Below are 25,129 nucleotides of genomic sequence, written 5' to 3'. Positions count from 1 at the left end.
TATTATTAAACATATGTTAGTTGAGATCAGGGACAGGGAATGTGTGGCCCACCAGAAGTTATTGGACTCCAGTGTCCATTACTCACAGCCAGCATGACCAGTAGTCAAGGATGACTGGAGTTGTAATCTAACAACACATAGAGGGCAGTACATTGGCTATCCCTAGTCTGTGTAGTCCAGTTTCCTGTGTTCAGCCAGATGCTCCCAGAAAGCTCACAAGAAGCGTGTGGAGGTAACAGTGCTAATTGGTTGTTTCCCCTCTAGCAGCTGATATTAAGAAGCATAATCCTTCTGAATGTGAAAGTATGCTATACCTATCATTATGAAGCACTGCATGTTAAATGCAAAGATGTATTTAAAATCACACCTAGTTTGCCCTTAGATGTTAATATGGAGGTTCTTCTACAGAGACAGCTAGGTTCTGCATTGTAGTTATTGTTGCGTGCCACCCCAGTCTCCAAGCGGTGAGAGATCTCCAGAGGTTCCTGCACTTACCCAGGGGTTTGGTTTCCTTGGAAAGAAGGTCAGCAGAGACTGTGGTGTCTTTATGAAACATGGTTTGTTTATTTACACACATTCCAACCTGAGCTGAAGATGGAGGGGTTCAAGGCATCAGCAGTCTAATATCTTACTTTTCCATCAGGCTTACAGGAGGCATCCTAAAACCATGGTGCAGGGAGCGAGCCTCTCTGCCTATGTCCAGTTCCCAGCCTTTCCTCAGACCAGCTAAAATCACAAGCCTCTCCTTGGGCTCAGGAAGTGGGGGGGGGCCTCTCCTGAAGAGTTTCAATAGGATCTCCCTGGCTTAATCGCCAGTTAATGAACACTTGATAGACTCATTAACTCACCTGGTCACTCTATTAGACTAACAAAGGGGGCTCATCTGGCCAGTGGAGCAGGTTCCTCCACTGCAGAGCCCACCTCCAGGTGCAGGGTTCAAAATCAGAGGCTGGAAGGTGACTCATAGAAATCATCCATCTCAACCCCAAACCCATAACATTATCTTGAATTTAGCCAACTGTGCCAGAAAGAGTGCTTAAGGAATGTTTAATAAGTCCTTCTCTATCCAACTTCTTCCTGGATTTGGGGGTTCTCTTGTTACTGGAAACCTTTACTGGCACAGAACTCAAAAGGTTGAAATCCATTTTGGAATTGTATTTTTGTAATGTCTGCATGGAAAGTTAAAATAAAAATAAAAGCACTTGATTAAATATTGCCTCAGATCTATAGTCTCAAAATGAGCTGGGATATTGAGAAACAAGGATAATATCGATCACAGTAATTATGCTTGGCTCAAATACATATGTCAACTCTGAAAATGCACATACATTTGTCAGTATGTTGTCTGCAGGTAGTCAGACCAGAAAACTAGGCACAGTGTTTTGTTAAAGGTGCTGGAAATTATAGCTCTGTGAGGGAAAAGGTCCAGTTCCCAGGATTACTTGAGGGGGGAAATGTGTTTTAAATGTAATTTAAATGTACGGTGTGTATGCAGCCTGGTTGTCGTGTTCTGGCAAGAAATGAACGTATTCAAACCTAATTTATTATTACTACTACTACTACTACTACTACCACCCACTCTTCTTCTCAGAAGGAGCCCAGGGCAGCAAACAAAGAAAAAAAACACTAAAAGCATCTTAAAACATCTCAAAAACAAAACACCTTAAAAACATTTAACAAAATATCTTAAAATCTTTAAAAATATTTTTTTAAAAAACATCTTAAAAAGCAATTCTAAAACAGACACAAACTGGGATAAGGTCTCTACTTAAAATACTTGTTGAAAGAGGAAGATTTTCAGTAGTCTCCCAAAAGATAACAGATATGGTGCCTGTCTAATATTTAAGGAGAGGGAATTCCAAAGGGTAGGTGCCACAGCACTGAAGGTCCACTTCCTATGTTACTATATGTAATCTATATACTATATGTACTATATTACTATATGTAATCTTTTTAGAAGCAAGCATCCAAAAATATGTATGAACAATTAATTGGCTTGGCTTTTTCTTTACTTTTGACACTTAGCATTTGGCCAGAATGAGTGCCATGATCCAGGAATTCCCATAAATGGAAGGCGCTTTGGAGACAGATTCCTTCTAGGAAGTTCTGTTTCTTTTCATTGTGATGATGGCTTTGTGAAAACACAGGGCTCAGAGGCCATAACTTGTGTTATACAGGATGGAAACGTTGTGTGGAGTTCAACTGTTCCACGATGTGAAGGTAAGAATTTGACCATTCTATAGTATGCAGATACAGATTTTGTTTAGATATTATTTACCCTGTTTACCGTAAAGCTAGAGACCCAGTGTGGTGTAGTGGTTAAGGTGTTGGACTACAACCTGGGAGACCAAGGTTTGAATCCCCACACAGCCATGAAGCTCCCTGGGTGACCTTGGGCCAGTCACTGCCTCTCAGCCTCAGATAAAACCACCTCTGAATACTGCTTACCATGAAAACCCTATTCATAGGGTCGCCATAAGTCGGGATCAACTTGAAGGCAGTCCATTTTTTTTTCATTTTTACCGTAAGGCTGGGCCTTACATCCCCATTCTACTTTCACAGGATAATTTGTCCCCCATGAATATTGAGGAGAGTATGCCCATCTTTAAAAGTAAACTCTGTCCCCCCCATCACCTTAAATTCACATCCCTGAATATCCATCCAATAATTGGCCCAGCACTAGTTTATATACACAGCCATACAATTATCATGTACAATTACTTCTGTGGATGGTGTATATAAATGCTTTTCCAGGGCATTTGTTTTATTTATATCACAATATTTATAAACTGCTTGATTGTAAAAAACCTCTGAGCAGTTTACAAAAAAAATTAAAATTATTGGTAAAATAGTTAAAAACATAATGAAAAACATTTTAAAAATAATTCAGACTAAAAAGATTATATCAGTATCCATGTATTTAGACTAGTAGATCTGTCTTCTGATGTGATCCTATCTCTGATCTTTTATGAGAGCCTATTGTTGTACTTTTTAAATAATTCTTTTATATTTTATTTTTGTGGCCGATTTTAAATCTTTACAAGCCACTCTGGCCTTCTGGTAGACTGAACAGAAGAGGTAAAAATAATTGCAATAAATAAATATCCAAAATTAAAACTCCACCTCACTATGGTATAGGGTAGACTAGATCACATGGCATCTTCCACTTGCAAGAAAGCTTTGGCAAAAAGGTATTTCAGATCCTCAGTTGCAAGAAGTGAGATACCAGCAGTGACTGAATAATTCAGAATTATTACTAAAAGAATTATTTTAATAATTCATTTGAAATACTTCATTGGCATCTTGCTCATGCCTCAAAACCTTTGTTATTTGTTTCAGTAGAAACTAGATGAGATACTCCTGTACATTTTCAAAAGGATGGTTTTATTTCATCTATTGAAACCTATTCTTTCATGGCAATATTTATATACTATTTCATCTATTGACATCTATTGTTTCATGGTAATAATATACTATTGTTATATGTTTACTTTATAGTATTGCTTGTGAGAAACTTTGTAAAAGGTTGGCAACACGTTTATTTATTTAATAAATGTATATTCCACTTTTGAAAGAGCTTATCCAAAAACAGCTTCCAGCAATATGAAAATTAGAACAGTATTTCAATACATAAACATAAAATATTAATCCCATGACTCAAAATAAAACCAACAGCCAGGAATAAGATAGTAAAAATCCAAGGTCCTGTATAAAAATCTAATATACAGTACATTAAAGGCTGTCAAGAGAAAAAAAATCAATCCATAAACATTGACAGGGATGAGACCTGCCACCTTCTGAGTTCCACAGTTGTGGAATCATTGCTAAGAAGGCTGTATTATGAATGCCCACAAATCTTATGATCGTAACAGTGGGCAATTAAGTAAGCCCTCCAATACTGATCTTTAGGCATGGGCAGGTTGTTAAGTGTACAGGCAGTCCTTCAGGCAAACTGTTCCCAAATTGTTGAGGGCTTTGAGATCATAAACACTTTGAGTTGTGACTGGGAAAGCCTGGCAACCAAGGCAACTGGTACAATATATTATAATGGTAATTGTACATCCTTGCACAAAAGCACCAGCACAATGGAATTCCTCCCTCTCTTTCCCCTGAATGCACTGTGCTATCCCCAAATCTTCTCCAGAGAGTTGCAGGGAAAACCCAGAACAGATTTAAGTGGGAGGAGAATTCTTGCATTGACAGAATGTTTACCTTAGTGCTACATTGAATACAACTCAGTATCACCTGGCTCCAACCAGAAGCTGAATGTCTGCATTTTGTGCCAGTCAAAGTTTCTGAACAGACTTCAAAGGCAGCCCCACACAAAGTACACTGCAGCAGTCTAGTCTGACAAGCATGGATAACTCAGGAAGACCAGACCTTTCTGTCTATAGGCTCACATATGGTATACCAGCGGGAGCTGATAAAAAGTGTTCCTGGACAGATCAAGTGTTGGCTTGTTCACCCCTATCCACTCCACAACAGTGTTCAGGCACTACAGCTTATTCTATGAGTAAAGTGAAACCTTCTAGTCTTACATAAGCTGTGTGTGTGTGTCTCACAATAATTCATAAAATTTTGAAATATTAATATAAACATTGGTGTGCATGTTCAAAGCATAGCATTTCGAAGTTCAGAAAAGCTGCTTAGCACTTCCCCTTCCCAATTGCTAAGAGAGGAAGGCAGAAGCAAAATAATAAATGTAAATAATGTGTATATTCAGGGCAACATTTTCTGTCTTTTGATCCTCCGTGATCTAATCTCTGCAAGAAGTTATCTAATTATATCCTCAAGCAACCTCATTTTTATAGCCCAATACATAAATCTTTCAAACTTCAAAGAAGTACACTATTGACTTAATCACATGTGTAGACTGGCCTGCCCTGCAATCCACACTTTCCCCATCAATTTTAACACCTTTCTGAAGTGCTTATCTGCCAGCCAAGGATGGCTCTAGGAAGCAAATTAATCCCTTAATTCCAAAACCAAAATATATACAATTAAAAAAAAAATTCTTTTAAACAGCCAATTTCCTTCATGGGTGTATAGCATAAATTATAGCTTTGTTTGGGGAATCATATGTAAGTACATTATGGGTGCAATCCAACTGCAACTGGGCTGGGGTGAGTTGGATGCTGCGGATCCCTGGCTGTGCTGGCAGGCTCCCAACTGTGGTGGACTTCCACTGGCAGCAACCTTCCACCGCAGCTGAGCTGTGGTGCTTCCAAGAGTCTACCAGCCCCACCCAGAGTCCACTGGGAATGGCCAGCCTGGCGGACAGAGGGCCAGCAGCAGCCCACAAAACAGGGTGTTCCAGCAGGGCAGAGCCATGGTGGGCACTTATGCGAGATCCTTCTCACATTCAGAGTCCTCCCCCAGGCCCCAATCCCTCCGCAAAAGGCCAGTGTAATAAAATAATTTTAATTATTTTCCATTCTGGCCTATGGGAGCTCTTGTTTGTCAAAGCCAGTGCTTCTCAGCTAGCTCATATGTGTGGCTCCCGACAGAACCAGGATTCAGTTGGGCTGTAAGTTCCGGAGTGGGAGAAGGATCCTGTGGAGCTTTCTGCTGGCTCCTCCTCTGCCAGCCCCCCTTCCACTGGCTCCTCCTCTGCCAGCCCCCCTTCCACTGGCTCCCTGGCATTTGGATTGACCTGCCCGTATTAAAAAGGTCAGTGCAAGGCTGACCCTACCATTATATAGAGTGATCCAGCTGCCTCCGACAGATGTTTGGCATAATGAAAGGCAGCAAACTGATAGTTATTTAACTTGTTATTATTATAATTTTACTGGGGCGAGGGGAGAGATGCTTGTGGGATTTTCTGATTCAGATGGAAAAATAACTTGGCTGGCCTTGAGCACTATCTACCTTAACTTATTTATTGGAGTGGCATTTGTTGCTCTGCTTCAGAAATGTAGTGGGGAAAAAAACATTTGACATATCCTGCTCACTGCAGTCGAAGGTTTGGTTTCCCAATGTTGGTGGAGTACAACTCCCCACACTCCTGACTTTTGGCCAGGCTGGCTGACCCTGCTGGGAGTTGAAAAATATCTGGAAGGCTACCAATGCCCCATTCTGACGTAAATTGCTACTTGTGGAATTAGAGAATATACATTATTATCAGTACAGATAAAAATAATAAACACAAGGTATATATTAAAGCATTGATGATCTAGTTCCCAATAAACTGTCATGATGTCTAGAGATATAACTGGGTTAAAGTACAGTGCTAATGATACTTGATAGGGAGTCATTCATTCATTGGTGATCACTCGTGGCCGAGTAAGATTGTCTTCCAAGATAAGGTCTTTAACGGTGGGTCCGTAAGTGACTGTGGAGGCCAATTCTGGATCCACACAGCCTCCCACAGTGAGGACATAGGTTTCCAGATGGAAGATGGTTGCAATGAGGATTTGCTTGATGTGCCTTCTGCTTAGCTTGTTTGTCCCTTTCGCCTTGTACTCATGCTTCTTCAAAGTCCATAGCACCTTTGATAATGGCCGACCTCCAATTGGGATGCTCATGGGCCAAGCCTTCCCAGTTCTCGATACTTATGTTACATTTTTTTACATTAGCTTTGAGAACATCTTTAAACCTCTTTTGCTGTCTACCGATATTCCGTTTTCCATCCTTAAGTTGGGAGTAAAATAGCTGCTTTGGAAGATGGTGATCTGGCATTCGAACAACATGGCCGGTCAAGCAAAGTTGATGTTGGAGGATCATTGTTTCAACACTGGTGGTCTTTGCTTCTTCCAATACACTAACATTAGTTTTTTTGATGTTAAGTGAGAGGCCAAGCTTTTCATATGCTTCTGCAAAGACATTTAGGATAGTTTGAAGATCTTCCTCTGAGTGTGCGGAGACTACGTTATCATTGGCATATTGAAGGTCTATGACAGAGGTTGTAATTACCTTACTTTTTGCTTTCAGCCTACTGAGATTAAAAAGCTTTCCATCTGTTCGATATGTGATTTCCACACCAGTGGGACGTTTCCCCTCAACAAGGTATAGAATCACGGCGATAAAAATAGCAAATAAGGTCGGATCCACTTTGAATGGATCACTTTGAGAGCCATTGTTATCCAAAATTGTTGCCGTCATGTTGTCATGGAGGAGTCTCAAAACATTCACAAATTTATCAGGGCATCCAATTTTCAGAAGGATGGTCCAGAGAGCGGTTCAATTTACAATATCAAAGGCCTTAGTCAGATCAGTAAACGCCATATACAGAGGTCAGTTTTGCTCCCTGCATTTTTCTTGAAGCTGTCGTGCAGTGAAGATCATGTCCACTGTCCCCCTAGAAGGGCAGAAACCATTTTGGGATTCAGGGAGGATGTCTTCTGAGATAGGTAGGAGGTGATTTGCGAGGATCCTTGCAAGGATTTTACCTGCGGTAGCAAGAAGAAAAGTGTCTCGGTAATTCCCACAATCTGTTCTATCACCCTTCTTGAAAAGAGTGATAATTATGGCATCCCTAAAGTCTTCTGCAATCTCCTCCCTCATCCAGATTTTTTCGATGAGCTTATGAAGTTGTTGTGTAAGTTCAGGCCCATCTTCTTTAAAGACTTCAGCAGGAATCCCATAAGGTCCACTAGCTTTGTTATTCTTCATTTGATTTATGGCTTTACTGACTTCATCCAAATTAGGGGATACTGCAAGCTCATCTCTAATTTGTTGTTGTGGGATTTGTGAGAAGACCTCATCAGCTACAATAGAATTACGATTAAGGAGGTCGTGGTAATGCTCTTTCCAACGTAGTGCAATAGACTCTTTGTCCTTTAGAAGTTTGGTACCATCTATTGAACGTAAGGGATTTGTACCATAATTTCTTGGTCCGTAGATGGCCTTTGTGGCATTAAAGAAGCCCCGTGCATCATGAGCATCTGCAAAATGCTGGATTTCTTGAGCTTTCTTTATCCACCAGGCGTTCTTAAGTTCTCTAGTTCTTCTTTGGACCTCAGCCTTTGCACTGGCATAGATTTTTTTCTTAGCAGCACAGTTAATGTCTTTTTGCCATATCTGGAAGGCTTTCCTTTTCTTGTCAATGATATGTTCAATCTCACTATCATTCTCATCACCAGTCCTGATGTTTCTTAGTTTGGTATCCAATAGTTTGTTCACATGCTGCAATAATGGAAGTCTTCAGTTTAATCCACTGCCCTCAAGGAGGCGGTAATAAAGCCCATCTTGAAAAAGCCCTCCTTGGATCCCCAAGATTTGAACAACTTTCACCCAGTCTCTAATCTACCATTTTTGGGCAAGGTGATCGAACGCGTGGTGGCCAAACAGTTACAGACACACTTGGAGGAAGCAGATTATTTAGATCCATTCCAATCGGGCTTCAGGACTGGTCATGGAACTGAAACAGCCTTGGTCGCTCTGGTGGATGATTTGAGGAGGGCGTTGGATAGGGGAGAACACTCATTCCTCGTCCTCCTAGATCTCTCAGCGCCTTTTGATACTGTTGACCACGGTATCCTCCTGGGCCGCCTGGAGGGAATGGGAATTGGAGGCACTGTTCTACGGTGGTTCCGTTCCTATCTCTCTGACAGGCACCAACGGGTGGCATTGGGAGAGGAGGTTTCAGACCCTTGGCCTCTTAATTGTGGTGTGCCACAGGGTTCTATCCTCTTTCCCATGCTATTTAACATCTATGTAAAGCCGCTGGGGGCCATCATCAGGAGATTTGGGTTGCAGTGCCACCAATATGCGGATGACACTCAGCTCTATCTCTCATTTAAGTCCTCACCGGAGTTGGCTGTGGATACTATTTCCAAGTGCCTGGAGTCCGTAAGTGAATGGATGGGAGGAAACAGGCTGAAACTGAACCCCGACAAGACCGAGGTACTGCTTGTGGGAGACAAGAGAAGATTAGGAGATATTGACCTGGTGTTGAATGGGGTAAGATTGCCCCTAAAGGACCAGGTTCGCAGCCTCAGGGTCATTCTTGACTCCCAGCTGTCCATGGAGGCTCAGGTCTTGGCAGTGAGCCGGGCAGCTTGGTATCAATTACATCTGATACAGAGGCTGCGACCCTATCTTCCGGTCCATCTGCTCCCACGGGTAGTGCATGCCCTGGTCTCCTCTCGCTTAGACTACTGTAATGCGCTCTACGTTGGGCTACCCTTGAAGATGGTTCAGAAATTACAACTGGTACAGAATGCGGCGGCACGGCTGATTAAGAATGGCCGCCTCCGGGATCATATCACACCAGTGCTAGAAGACCTACACTGGTTACCAGTTGTCTACCAAGCCCAATTCAAGGTGTTGGTGTTAACCTTTAAAGCCCTATATGGTTTCGGTCCAGTCTATCTAAAGGAGCGCCTCCAGCATCACCAAATATGCCACCTGATGAGATCAGCCTCACAAGACCTCTCGGTCCCACCAGTGAAAACAGCTAGGCTGGTGCGGACCAGAGAGAGGGCATTCTCAATTGTGGCCCCCACCCTCTGGAACTCTCTCCCATGTGATCTTCGCCATGCCCCCTCCCTGGTAGGTTTTCACCAAGGATTAAAAACGTGGCTGTTTCAGCGGGCATACAGGATTCCTAGGTAATTTTAGTTTATAACGTACAGATGTGGGTGGGTTGATTATTTGAAGACTGATGTTGGAATTGTATTTATATGTTGTATCTTATTTTAATCTATGTACGCCGCCTAGAGTGGCCGTTCATTCGGCCAGATAGGCAGCCTAAAAATAAAATTTTATTATTATTTATTATTATTCCTCAACGTTTTCAGGGAGTTCCATATGTAGCTGTTTCTTGAGAGTTGTTTGAAAGCAAGCTCACTTAATAGGATCTTGAAGGGTGTGGATGTTCATTTTACGCCTTGGTTTTCTTCCTTGGAGCCTACATTGAGGAACAATATTCATGGCCATAGTGGATTGAATTAATCGATGATCTGTCCAGCAGTCATCGGCACTTGTCATGGCCCTGGTGAGGAGTACATCACGACGATCTCAGGCATGGACAATTACATAATCCAGGAGATGCCAGTGCTTTGACCGAGGGTGCTTCCATGATGTTTTAATTTTATCTTTCTGGCGAAAGAGTGTGTTTGTAATAACAAGATTATGCTCTGCACATTTAGTCAGAAGTAGAATTCCATTCAGGTTGCTCTTGCCAACTCCTTCTTTCCCAATGGTTTCTGGCCATAAATCAAAATCACACCCAACTCTTGCATTGAAATTGCCCAGGTTATCCTCCTTAGGTATCTCTGATAAGATGGTGTCCAGCTGGGTATATACTTGGTAGGGAGTAAGCCACATGAACAGAGTTCTGAGGAAGCATGCATAGGATAGCTCTATTAATAAATGAATTGATATACAGCAGGGATAGCCAACACTGTGCCCTCCAGATGCTGGACTTTCACCAGTCGGTCAGGGATGTAGGAGTTGGAATCTAACAACATCTGGAGGGCGCCATACTGGCTATCCTTGACATATAGTCAAGATGTGGGTTAACGGCCAGAGGATCCTGTGCTTGGGTTTAGTGTTAACCTGTATGATCTTTATATCCATTAAGTAGATACTCTTGTATTTGGCTGATCTAAATTATGAAATCCAAAGCAACACTGGGAACATTTGCCTTTCACCCCTTATCTATTCAGCCCCTCCTTTCTCCTAGCATGCTGAAAACTGGTCACATCTAACAAATAGGCTGAGTGGCCCAACATCTGTTTTTGAATATTCTTCATGTTAATAAATCTAATTTTAACATATTTCATCTAGTGTGAACTGTAATAGAATTTGGGTGCTTTTTTACTTACACCAGCTGGTGCATCTGCCTATGAGCTTACATGCAGTGCATTTAACATAAAATAGGAATATTTATGAAGCAATGTCCTACTACAGTGGGAGAAAATAGTAATGCTACATAGCCTGTTAAAAAATGATCACTCAAAAACACTGGTTTAGAAACCATATGATTTAGATAAAATACATGTTTTGCTAGATTTTATCATTTTCGTTGTATAATATAATTTTCTTTATTTGTTTAAATTTATATTCATTTTCCAGCAAATCAAAATTATATGAGTGGGGTAGGTCAAGCTGAATGCTTGATTGGCTCAAGGTCACCCAGTAGATGTCATGCCTGAGGGGGGATTTGAGCATAAATCTTCCTGAATAAGTCATTATACATAACATTCACTATACCACACTGTCTCACACTCAACTGCTGTGCAGGCTACTAAAGCTGCAATCCAATAGATGTCTGCTCATAATTAAGCTCTATTGAGTTCAATGGGACTTACTTCCTGGTAAGTGTCTATTGGATTGCAGCCTAAGTGTTTTAAGGTTCTCTTAATTAATTAATATTCCACCTTTCCTCTCCAAAGGAGCACAGCACAGCAAACAAAAACACTATGAACTTGGTGTTGCAATGCTAGCAACTGCCATCTATGCCAGATGTGCCATAGAACAAAGCTTTGCCTTCAGTATGGTACAGTGAGAGTGGGGGAGAGACTTCGCTGGTCAGGACACAACAAATTTATGGGGCAAAATCTTAGCCAGATGAATCATTGCAACCATGAGCAGAAATATAAAATCACAGAGTGACATAATTAACTTGTAAAGCAGCTTGTGTGTTCAACACTGAGAGATATTCTGTACTTTCTGGTTCTGATAAGTCATGTTGGAAGTCAGAATTGAACTATGTAATGCAATATGATTTGTATCATTACTTAATTAAGTTATCAATTTAATTATGTTTTTCTTTTTATCTTCCAGCACCTTGTGGTGGCCACCTGAGAGCATCTAGTGGAGCTATCTTGCCACCAGGATGGCCAGGATACTATAAAGACTCATTAAACTGTGAATGGGTGATTGAAGCAAAGCAAGGGAACTCTATTAAGATCACTTTTGATAAGTGAGTGTCTGAAAAACAGATTCACAACTGATTTTTGCAATTATTTAAAACAATGTAGATGTTGTTGGATTATAGATTCTATCATCCATGACCATTGGCCATGCTGGCTAGGGCTTATGGCTTATGGGCACCAAGTTGGCTATCCCAGTTTACAAGAAAGTGGTGCACCAATGCCTTAATAGAGGAATGGGGAAGCTGTGGCCCTCCAGATGTCATTAGACTCTTCCCTCTCATCAGCACCAGCCAGCATGGTCAGGTGTTGTAGTCCAAGAACATCTGGAGGGCACCATGTTAGCTGTCACTTACTGTGTCTAGAGATATATTATAAGGAAATTGATAAACAATCTGGATATGGGTTAACAGAGGATTTTGTGCCTGAATGAATGCCCATCTATACGATGTTTATATTCATTAACCACATGCTTCTGTAGTTATTTGGCATTTAGTTCTTGGTGTTAGTGTTTATTTTTTTTAAAAAAGCCTTAGGCAAATGCAAGAGGAATAGCAGAACTTAGAGCACAACTCTTTATAGATGAGACAACAGAAGGTAGGTTTCTTTTCTCTCTTTTTTTGTGTGTCGGAACTTTGCCACTGTTCTGACAGCCCAATGTCATCCCTTGTTGTTGTTGTTATGTGCCCTTCGAGTCGATTACTTCTCCCTTCAAATAGAATGATATTGCATCATTCCTAGGTATATTGTCGATCAAAGAAAAAGTAATGATGACGAAGCTTTTCTTTCTTTTTTAAAAATAATTTTATTAGAATGTTCGACTGACAAAACAATTGATAACATTGTAATAAACAAAGATAATATGTTGCTGTACCTAGGGCAGAAAAATAAGAATAGGCCCATACCTCAAAAACCTGCCCTGGGCTATTGTAACAGTACAAACCAAACATCAACCCATTACTCTTCCCCCACCCTCACAATAATAATAATAATAAACTTTTATTTATTAGTTGCCCATCTGTCCAACCTAATGGACACTCTGGGCGACGTACACAATATAAAATACAATATCCACATATACATAACAATCACAATATAATATCAAATCATCTAAACCATCCTACACTAGTACAGTATAAAACCTAACCCACCCACAATGGCATGTAAACAAAAAGGGTACAGTAGAGTGAATTATATCTCAAATGAAAGACACTCGCACAAAATAAAGACAGTGACCACAAAGTACCTCGTTATCCAACCATCAATAATTAACCCAGATTAAACGACAGGGGCACAGAGAAATGGTCAGACATTAGAAATGTTTGTCTGGATGAGGTGATGCTGTTTCCCTGGAATCTCTGTACATCAAGTGTTCCTGATAGCAGTATAGTGACTTGGTGGGGCCCAACCTTGTTCCATCTGGCTAACATTAACTATAAACAGGTACCAGGGGTCAACACTAAGTTTTTTCTTTCTTTCCTTCAAACAAGGAGGAACTTATTCTTTACCATCTCATCTGTAAAGGTAACTCCCCTCCCCCACTGAAAAGTATTATTTTTTCTTCCAAGCCGCAAAGATTTTCACCTTGATTTTCACCATTTTCACCTTGGCCCTGAAAGCAACAAAACTTTCTGGGCTGCACATGTCTGTCCTGCACTAATATGGGCAATTAGTATCTATGATAGCTAAAAGAAACTGCCGTGCACAGGAGCTACATATTGCAAAATCCCAGAAGCAGGGGACAAAGTGCAGGGAATTCCCTGCTTAGAACTTTCAGAGGCATCTGGCTGGCTACTCATCCAGCATCCAGCATAAGTTCTTCCATTTCTAGGTAACTAAAAGAAGAATCTGGACCGCTTTTATCAAAGATGATATGGTTGCATTATGCTATATTTGGAAGGACTTCAGTACTTTGTTTTTCAGAACAGAACGGCTGTCAAAATTGTAATAAGGATTAATCTTTCATAAGCAATACTACTGGGTATTTGATTTATGTTTGTAAAAGTGAAGAGTGTGACATTTGAGAATGTTTTAAAAATATCTGGCTGTACTGAAATCAATGTTAACCTGTCCCACTGCTGTGTTTTGATGTTGCCAGATCAAACATGCCTTATAAACCCAAATTCCTTTAAATAATCTAGAAGCATCATCAACACCATGATGTTCTTGTATTGAAAAATTAAGATTATTTATTTATTACATTTATACCCTGCCTTTCTTTTCATGATAGAAACCCAAGGTGGCTTACATATGGTTCCCAGGCGGTCTGCAGGCACTGACCAGACATGACCCTGCTTAGCTTCAGCAGGGAGCTGGCCTCATGTACCTTCAGACCACAGCCTGGGACCATAGTCTGAAGGGACTCGTGCCTTCAGACCATAGTCTGTGATTTACCTAATTACAGTAGAATATATAAATGTATTTGTTAAGCATGCTGTGGCAGAAGAGAGGTCAGGCAGATTTGAAGAGCTTGACATTTGATGGGATGAGTTCCAACAGCTGGAATGTAATTGGGGCCAATTATTATGGGGGAGATGTACCATAGTTCTTCACCAGTAAAGCAGGTGCAGCTATGTGGCTAAGGCTGCAATCATCTACACCCTTACCTGGGAGTAAGCCCCATTGAACTCAATGGGACTTAGTCTGAGTATGTATGTATAGGATTACACTGTAAGACAATGAGCTATCCATCAGGATATCCTGCTTTGATTCTTGCCTCTGAACTCAGTAGGTGGCTTTAGACTCCCTCAACAGTCTCTCTGTCTCAGCAATATTGGAGTGGGTGGCTAATAATGCTGACTTTTATAAAAGAGGGCTCTGCCTGGAGCCCAAATGATGGCCTTTTAGGCACCAGGTGAACACTTTTCTGTTCTCCCAGATCTATTTATCTATGTTTTTAATAATTTTAGCTACTTGGGAGGGATTGGTTATTTGTCTTCTTTTGCTTTACTCTTTTATTGTGAAAAAAAGTAGGTTGTCGTTTCATGTTTTTGCAAATCTCCTAGAGAACTTGGCTGTGTGGTTGACAATGTACAAATGAAATTGCTTTTTTTAAAAAATCTAGGAATTAGTGAGAGGGGATTGTGACATTTATAACTGGGACAGCAAAGAGGAGGTTGCAGATCAAGGAGGTTAGAAAAAATGAAGTACATAAATCCAGTAGCAGCTGGCAGGATGATGGGGGGGGTGCATTGCTTTGCCATCTTCCCAAAGGTGCACAACACTGCAGTTTCCTGAGAGGGAGAGGGGCAAGGCAGTGCAAAGATTAGCACCATGCAGCATCAGTAACATTGGATTGGCTCTGTTGCTGTGCCCACACGCTGCAGAACTTCCTGCTGCCTTACCTCTCCCCCTCTTGGTAAGACACAGCGAAGTGCAGCTTTTGGAAGATGGCAGAGCAATGCAGTCCCCCCTCCCTCCACAGCTCCCTGACAGCTGCTACTGAATTAATGCAGTTTTCAACTGAGAGAGAAAAATATTTATCATCCTCTGATCTTGAATAGTAAGATGTAGGGGCTTGCCAGCAGGTGCCTGCCTTATTAGCTTCTATGGAAGATGGAAATATCCTTGTTAGGGACTGAAGCTTAGAAATGTAGCCTTAAGCATAAAGAGAGATTTCAGATGTGTAGCTGTGTTTATCTATTGCAGCAGCTACAACAAAATAGAAACCTGTAGCACCTTAAAGTCTAACTTATTTATGGCATGACATTCTTTTATACACAAGAACCTCTTTCATACAATCAACTCATATTGTAGTTTATCTTTTCTTTTTGTTTTGCAGTCCTATGCACTCTTAGGCTGCTTATATCCTGTTTAAGTCAATGGGATTGCAGAGGGATGGGGAATCCTTTGCATATTTTTTCAGTAGTAAATCCCACTTTGTTTAATGGAGTTTAATTACTCACTAGTAAGTGTGTTTAGGGTTATAAACTTAAATCAGTTTGTGTGCAGGATTTCAGCTATGCAGCCTGATTCTGTTTACTTACTTTGGAAGTAAGTCCCATGGGTCTTTGTGGAAACAGTGGCTGCTTTCACACATGGGGCTAATAGCGCTAGTTTAACAGATTAAAAAGGTAGCGCTTTGTTCCGGATTTTAAAAATCCCTTTCACACTGCAGGACCTGTTACACTGGCATTTTGCGCAACAGTCTTTCACACACAGAGCAGAATTTTTCTCCCCCCCTTCATTCGGCCTCACGCGACACCAGATGAGCAGGTCTTCACCTACCTTTGGTTTGAGGCCTGTTCTTTTGGTGCGTGGGGGGGGTTGAAAGAGGCGCGATCGCAATCAGCTGAGAGGCGCGGCAGTGCAGCAGCAGAGGCTCTGGTTGAGCAGCAGCACAGGCTGAGTGAAGGATGCATGCTGGGAGGGCTGTTGGTAAGGGTGGGAATGCACTGCATGCTGGGATGGCTGTCATGTGAGCAGTGACAGCTAGTGCAAAACTCCCGCAATCTTCTGGGTTCCCAGCCTGCTATCGGAATTTTTCTGGTTTCATTTATTGTGAAAATTAGTGCTAAATTTCCACTACATTCCACCAGAATTCCAGAGCTACCCATTATGTCATGTGAAAGCTCAAATTTAATGCACAAATTAACAGGAAATAAATCGTCAGAATAACGGAATAAAGTGCAGTGTGAAAGCACCCTTACTTTCAAACTGGTGTGCATTTTTTCAGCCTTAATGGAGATCATTTAACTTTTACAAAATTAATTTAAATTAGTTACATTTTCCCCTCTAATATTATCTAGTACACTTTTGTTTCAAAGATTGGTTATATTTGTATTTTGTTTCCAATAAACTTAATAGGTGTGTGTGTGTGAACTCACACATGCACTTCAGTTGTAGATAAGTATATGGACATAATACAATGTACTTTTTTTCAGAAAAAAATCCCAAAAAGATTATCTCGTCCTTCGCCTCCACCACTTTATTGCCGTTTATAGGATCTGTGGATCCCATACATAGGATTATGTTTATGGATGTGTGCTAATTATTATATAATGTATAATGGTCCTAGGTAAATTATTCTAAAAAAAATCTTTAAAATTATTTATTGCATAATATTATTGAGTACAACCTACTCCACATTTATATTTTTCTTTTGAAGGTAATTTGATAAAACTCACTGCATATTAAAATAATTCATCATAATCAATAGTTCCTTTTTGCACATCTTGCTTTCAGTCATCTGTAGTAACAAGTACACCATTATCATGTTCCTTTGATCCAACTAAACATGTTTATTTTTGTCAGGACTTCTGTAAAGTAAAAGTATTTGAACATAGGAAGCCACCTTATACTAAGTCAGGCCATTGATCCATCTAGCTCAGTTTTGTCTACACTGATTGCCAGTGGCTCTTCTGGATACATTCGTAGCCCTAACTGGATATGCCAGAGATGAACCTGGGCCCTTCTGCATGCAAAGCAGATGTACTGCCATTGAACTACACCTTTCTCTAGTAGTTCCCCAATGGTGTTCTAGACTAGATATGAGCACAGGCCTTTTCTTTCTTTCTTTCTTTCTTTCTTTCTTTCTTTCTTTCTTTCTTTCTTTCTTTCTTTCTTTCTTTCTTTCTTTCTTTCTTTCTTTCTTTCTTTGTTTGTTTGTTTGTTTGTTTGTTTGTTTGTTTGTTTGTTTGTTTGTTTGTTTGTTTGTTTGTTTGTTTGTTTGTTTATTATTTTGATTTATATCCCGCCCTTCCTCCCTCCCAGCAGGAGCCGAGGGCGGCAAACAAAAGCATCATAGAAACAGACTTTAAAATACATCAAAACAAAACATCTTTAGAAACATTCTTTAACAAAGCTTTCATGACATTTTTTTAGAAAAGGGTAAAAATATTGTTTTTTTTTTTTTTTAAGTTTTAAAAACATATTAAAAAGCAATTCCAACACAGAAGCAGACTGGAATAAGGTCTCAACTTAAAAGGCTTGTTGAAAAAGGAAGGTCTTCAATAGGAGCCAAAAAGATGACAGAGATGGTGCCTGTCTAATATTTTAGGGGAGGGAATTCCAAAGATCTGTTTCCTATGTTGTGCAGAACAGACCTCCTGATAAGATGGTATCTGCAGGAGGCCCTCACCTGCAGAGCGCAGTGATCAGCTGGATGTATAAGGGATAAGATGGTCTTTCAGGTATCCTGGTCCCAAGCTGTATAGGGCTTTGTAGACCAAAACTAGAACCTTGTACTTGGCCCAGTAGCAAATGGGTAGCCAGTGCAATTCTTTCAGCAGCAGGGTGACATGTTGGCGATACCCTGCCCCAGTGAGCAGTCTCGCCGCCACATTTTGCACCAGCTGCAACTTCCAGACCAACCTCAAGGGCAACCCCACATAGAGAGCACATTAGAGTAATCCAGCCTGGAGGTTACCAGTGCGTGGACAACAGCGGTCAGGCTATCTCGGTCCAGAAAAGGCCGCTGCTGTCTTACCAGCCGAAGCTGGTAAAAAGCACTTCTAGCCACTGATGTCACCTGGGCCTCTAGCAACAAAGATGGATTCAGGAGCACCCCCAGAATACAAACCTGCTCTTTCAGAGGGAGTATGACCCCATCCAAAGCAGGCAACTGACCAATTATCTGAACTCAGGAGCCACCAACCCAGAGTGCCTCCATCTTGCTAGGATTCAGACTCAGTTTATTGGCCCTCATCCAGCCCACCACCGAGTCCAGGCAGCAGTCAAGGGCTTGCACGGCCTCTCCTGATTCAGGTGTTACAGAGAAATAGAACTGGGTATCATCAGCATACTGCTGACACCTCACCCCAAATCTTCTGATGACCGCTCCCAAGGGCTTCATATAGATGTTAAACAGCATGGGGAACAAGATGGTACCCTGCGGCACCCCACAGCACAGCTGCCAGGGGCCGAAAGACAGTCACCCAATGCTATTCTCTGAGAATGACCTAGAATGTAAAACAGTGCCTCCAATATCCATCTGACCAGGTTGGCCCAGAAGGATACCATGATCAATGGTATCAAAAGCTGCTGAGAGATCAAGTAAGAATAACAGGGTCACACTCCCCAGTCCTTCTCCTGATAAAGGTCATCTATCAGGGTGACCAAGGCCAATTTAGTCGCATAACCAGGCCTGAATCCAGACTGGGATGGGTCAAGATAATCTGTTTCATCCAAGAGCAATTGCTGCACCACAGCCTTCTCAATCACCTTCCCTAAAAAGGGGGTATTTGCGACCGGTCGGTTGTTGTCACAAACCAATGTGTCCAAGGTGGGCTTTTTCAGGAGCCGTTGGATCACCGTCTCTTTCAGGGTGGCTGAAACCACTCCCTCCTGCAATGATGTGTTGACCACACCCTGTATCCACTCGGTCAGACCCCCTCGGCAAGCTTTAATAAGCCAAGAAGGGCAAGGGTTGAGAGGACACGTTGCTGGACACATCATCGCAAACACCTTGTCCACATCATCAGGCCGCATCAACTGAAACCGTTCCCAAGAAGTTGCAGCCAACCTTGCACTGGACACCTCACTGGGGACTACAGTAACTGTGGATGGGGCATCAAGACTGCTACGGAGGCAAGCAACTTTACCCTCAAAGTTCCTTGCAAATAATTCACAGTGGGCCTCTGAAGGGCCTAAAACTCCATTTCAACAGACCCCTGACAATACAGAAAAGCTCCACTGGATGGCTACTTGAGGATGTGATGGAAGCAGAGAAGTGGGGCTTATTCACCGCCCTCATTGCCACACAGTAGGCACGGTTATGGTCTTCCTTTGAAACCACACTTATCACCTCCTTAGTGGAGTTACATAAAATCTCTACTAGTGCACCATGTCTGGTCTAAAAAGTTAGCAATGTTACACTGTGAGAATGTGCTTTCAAATACCAGTTGCTGGAACCACAAGAGGGGAGAGTACTCTTTGCATTCAGGTCCTGCTTGCTGGTTTCCCATGGTCAACTGGTTGGTCACTGTAAGAAAAGGATGCTGGACTAGATGCGCCATTGGCTTTATCCAGCAGTCTCTTCTTATGTTCTTATGAGTGTTTTGTTTCTACGTGAATGCTTTCAGTGATGTCTTTATAAATAGGAGGGAACAGGCTTGACACACCAACTACTGTAAAAAGTTAATATTTTCTAGTTGAAATGGCTGTAAAATGTATATACAAATATTTAGGGACAATTAGATTGTGTTGCACATCAGTCAGAACTAAAACCAAGACATGCTACTGTGGAACTGAGTGTGTTTGATGGAGAAATGACCCTTGGAGGATGATTTCGTGCTTAGTCTTTGTGAAACTAAAGTTATTAAGCTGAAAAGCACTATTTCTCAGGATTTGGGGAACAGAGAAGAGGACAGTGGTTCTTCTAGTACTACCTTTTCCACTGACCTTTTTATGTAACACAACTTTTATTCTTTGCTTTGTGCATTATGGTGAAAATGATTTTCCATATGTAGGAGTTAATGGCTTAACACCACTGGCCAGTCCTGAAACCAATGAAATAAATACCAGCTTGGGTAAAAAAGAAGACGACTTAAATGCACCTTCTGACAATTTCTCATTGGCGTGAGAACTGCTGCAACATAGTAGCATAGGAAGCTGCCTTATACAGAGTCAGACCATTAGTCCATCTAGCTCGTATTGTCTACACTGACTGACAGCTGATGTCCAGGGTTTTAAACAGGTCTCTCGCATCCCCACCTGGAGATGATGTGGATTGAACCTGGGACCTTTTGCTTGCCACTGAGCCCCAGCTCTTCTCTGAGGTCATGAGACCTCCTGGTACTGTTCCACATGAAGCTGACTAGTGTTGTCAGCTCTGGGTGATGGCTCTCCAAGGCCTCCCACTTCTGCTACCTGGGATCTCTTGGTTGAACCTTGGACCTTACGCATGCACTGAGGTCTGTCACTGAGCTGTATTCCCTCACTTGCATGTAAAATATTGTATATCTGAAGTATTCTTATACTCAGTCAGACCATTACCCTCTGTACCTGAGCACTGCCTGCTTTGACTGGAACTCCAAAGTCTTTTGAGAACTTCTGCCTTACAGATGCAACCTGGTCATCGTATTTCCATTAATTTATGTTTTCTAACTACTGTGGATTATGTCCTTTTTACCAAGCAGTACACAATAGCCTCTAGGTAGCAGAGAAAGGCATATGGGATTTTTGTACCATGTGATTCCACTAACAAGCCCACACAATCTCATGTCATTGTTACTGTTTTGAAGTTCCTGCTCTGAAATAATAACTATTGAAATTTGTTGTTTTGTCTTTACAGATTCCAGACAGAAGTAAATTATGATACATTGGAAGTCAGAGATGGGCCAACTAGTTCATCCTCATTAATTGGGGAATACCATGGCACCCAAGCACCACAGTTCCTTATTAGTACTGGAAATTACATGTATCTCCTATTCACCACAGATAATAGTCGTTCTAGTATTGGTTTCTTAATCCACTATGAAAGTGAGTTTGTTACTTTTTCTCAGTTAAAATAAACAAAAAAAATGAATAGCAGTGTTGTGGTGAATGAGACATTTATAGCAGGGTGCCCCATATATCAGTGAAAAAAGTGCAAATGACTGTAACGTCTTTAAACACAGGACCTGATAATTGTAAAACAATGCACATTATCCCACTAAATTGTTCTGTCAGTGCCAGAATTTCCACTTGAGCAATGGAATTCCCCCCTCCCCCTGTGCAACCTGTAAATCTATTGTGGAGCTTCCCCAATGTTCCAGAGCAGATTTGGGGAGGGCATGGAGTGCATGTGGGGAGAGGAGAGGAGGAAGTTTTGTTGGGCCATTGGAAATCCTTGCACCAACGGAACAACTTAGTTGGATATTGCTCATTATATTTTTAGCATGCAATGCGTTACCCAGTTATTGGAGAGTAAACCCGATTGAATTCAATGGGACTTACTTTTGAGTAGACATGTATGGGATTGCAGTTCATTTTTTAAAAAGTTTTGTTGTTTTTAATGTAAGCTGTCTTGTATATATAAAATAATAAAAAATAAGGCACAAAAGATTTCCTGCTTTCCAGAACTTTGCCGTGAGCATGATGGCTCCTCTTTATGGAACATGAGTTATTTTCCATACTAGCATTCTTTATTTATGTGCAGAGTGGGACAACCTTCATTGCCAAGAGTTGGATTATGATGCATGTTTTTGGTCCTCTGATCTGGGGGGATTATCAAGATGCCTGCAATACGTTATGCAGCTGATAGAATGCACAGATTTCTCCTTCGCTTCCTGTTCCACGGTAATAATTGATGTCTGAATTGGACAAATTATGGTTACTTCTAACTATTGCTTGCTTCCAAGGCAGAGTCAGAAATCATAGTTTAAAGTGGGCTTCTGATTCTGGCTTGGAGGCAAACTATGGTTAGTGGTATAACCATACTTTTCCTGATTTGAACATTATAGCCATCAGGAAGCAATTGATTGTATTGATTATATTATAGTTAATCAGGAAGCAATTGATTATATCGGTGTGATTTTATGCAAGGCTATACCTTGCTCCCTGATTTAAAGCCATTGTACGACTATGACATTTGAATGAAGTCATACTCTTTGGCTAAAATCTAAGTAAAACAAAATGAATCTCACACTGCTTAACTTTTAAGTGTGCATATATGCATACATTCTCAGCGTAATTTAAGCTGTATATAGACATATGAAAGATTTGTCACATTTTTCTGTAACTCTGTAGAGAAAAATGGCTGTGTTCATACATTGATTGTGCTCATAATTATATAGAAATATATATGAAAATAGTATTTAATATTTCTGGTGTCATAAACAGTGTTAGAATCATGTACGGTTATTTCCAGTACTCATTCCAATATGGATATATTGCAGTAATTTTATGTTTTCTTATGCATTATTAACAAGTAGATTGTAATGTTATTGTTACGTCTTATGACTGCAGCATTCATCCTTCCTAATTTATATCAACTTTGATAACAAAATTAAAATTTAGAATTTGAAAACTGGAGTTTAGAGAACATAGTTTGTCTAGACTTCTGGAATAATAGCACAATCAGTTCTACCATGAGCTGTAATTAACCATGTGGGGCAGACAGTGGCTGGGGATGCATCATGTTCTCCAAATACCTCTCATAGGGCTGCCTGTGTGCCCCCACTGCATCCCCCCAATACCTGCCAGTTGGCTGTAGAGTGCCACCGCTCTTGCAACTTTAAATTGTGTTTGCTGCTGTAGGGAAGCATCTAGCAGTGCTCATAAAGGTCTCTCTGGAGTGCAGGGGTTCTTCCTCAGTGTGAAGCATGGTGGGGTGAGATGGCCCCAGAGAACACCTGCATCCCTTTGCTAAACTTGAAAAAGTATTTGCCATCTTCATGGGAAAGTGGAGGTGGTGAAGGTGCTCTTCAGGGCCACCTTGCCCACAGTAACCTGCTCTGAGGTAGGACCCCCTCAGAAATGTGGAGTGGATTTTATGTAACAGGAAATGAGTTATATCCTAGCTGCACAGAATAATGGCTAAGGAGGTGGAGGCTGTGCTGAAAGAAAGAGATGATACTCTTGCATGGGAGCCATGCTATCTACCCGAGTGTTAAATACTCTTTCTTTATTGCATATGTTTGGGGATAGGCTGCAGTTGAACAGGGAAAGATGCCCTGCAGTTGTTAAGATGCACATTCTTTTATTGCATCACAGCAAATGAATCGTTGCTAATTATTGTAAATCATTGTTGTTGCATTTGCAGTGTAATCCCAAAAGTTGCAGTTAGTTTAGAAAGAGGACCCAAATGGGGTGCTGGTGAGGAATAATCTACATTGCGGAAAGTGAACTGGCTTTAGTATATATGTATTTTATTTATTTAAGAAATGTATATCCCATCTCTTTAACCATTCCTATGGTGGCTTAAAAAGGTTAATATTATTGTAAAACAAAACATTAAAACCATATTAAAATAGTACAACATAAAAGAGCCAGGGGGGAGGGAAGTCAACTTTGAAATTAAAAACGAACACCAGTCAGCATGAAAGCAATGTATGTATGGTTATTTATTATTTACATGTAGAGCCTGCCCTTCACCAAATGGTCCCAGGGCAGGTTATATAAAAACAACAATTAAAAACAATATTTAGTTCATCTAAAACAGTAGATTAAACCACAAAACTAAACAAAATCATAAGAGCAGTAAAATAGTAATTCAACAATACAACAGGAGGGAAAATATCCAGTCATCTAAATCCCCTGGCAAAGAGAGATGTCTTGACTTGATGCTGAAAACTGTACAATGACAGTCAAGGTGCTCTTATTTACTTTCTTGAAAGGGGGGCATTTCCACAGCTTTAGATTAGAAAGCCTTTGGAAATAAAAGGCCTTTGCCTGGCTCCAAAATGAAATCGAGGTAGTAGCCAGTTGAACACCCCCTTTCCCCAGCAGAGCATTCTACACTCAAGTATCACCACCACGTAAGCGTTTTCTCCTGTAGCCACTCACTGTACTTCAGATAACATGGGCATCCTCCATTGAATATAATAGTGTATAGATATAGGCACATTTGGAGACAAGCTTTAGATGTTGTGGTCCCAAGCCTTGAAGGGGTTTAAAGATCAAAATTGGTAATCTGAATTGAACCATTATAGTTGGCAAAACACAAGTGTGATTTGATCATTATGCCCAGTTTCAGTTAACTGCATTATAGCTGTATTTTGGACTAATTGCAATTCCAAACCATTTAAAGGTAGATCTACATACTGTACATTATACTACAGCAGGGCCCCGCTTTACGGCGCTTTGCTTTACGGCGCTTCGCTTTACGGCGCTTCGCCACTGCAGCGGTCTCAATTAGATGCAGTTAGACTAAAGCCCCACTCATACGGCGCTTGTTCTGCTTTTATGGCGGTTTTTGGGCATCGCGCGCCATTCTGTTCAATGAGTTCCTCTTTACAGTGGTTTTCACTTTACAGCAGGGGTCCGGAATGTAACCCGTCGTATGAGTGGGGCGCTACTGTAGTCTATTCTGGACATAATGGGGTATGGTTCATTGAGGCCAGGCTCTCTCTCTCTCTCTGTAGGGTTCCAGCTGACACACCAGCCTATGGTGGTAGAAGGCTGTCCATGCCATGAAACATCTTATACTTCCAGTGACAAAAATAGATCAATTAGCACCCTCAGACTCCATAGTTCTTCCTTCAAGGGAAGTACAGCTTCATACAGCACAGGATGAACACCACTAACCCAGGCAGATAAACCATTCACAAATAGTACCTCTGTCTTGTCTGGACTGAGCTCCAATTTATTGGTGCTCAACAAGGTCATGACTGTGCCTAGGCATTGGTTTAGCACTGCCTTTCCCAACTAGTGGGCCACCAGATGTTGTT

The 25,129-nt window shown here is 41.2% G+C and overlaps 1 protein-coding gene across 1 annotated transcript in view; it reads left to right on the top strand.

The window, feature by feature from the left end:
• The window catches only part of CSMD1 (CUB and Sushi multiple domains 1), a 1,745,606-nt gene that overhangs the window by 1,297,010 nt on the left and 423,467 nt on the right, over positions 1-25,129 (top strand). Inside the window, exons 15-17 of the mRNA XM_061622907.1 lie at positions 2,026-2,220; positions 11,731-11,869; positions 21,052-21,239. Coding sequence (XP_061478891.1) covers positions 2,026-2,220; positions 11,731-11,869; positions 21,052-21,239 — 522 coding nt within the window. The remainder of the gene's footprint in view (positions 1-2,025; positions 2,221-11,730; positions 11,870-21,051; positions 21,240-25,129) is intronic.

This window comes from Rhineura floridana, chromosome 4, assembly GCF_030035675.1.
Source record: "Rhineura floridana isolate rRhiFlo1 chromosome 4, rRhiFlo1.hap2, whole genome shotgun sequence".
Classification (NCBI taxonomy): domain Eukaryota; kingdom Metazoa; phylum Chordata; class Lepidosauria; order Squamata; family Rhineuridae; genus Rhineura; species Rhineura floridana.
This window is presented reverse-complemented; position numbering and strand designations above follow the sequence as displayed.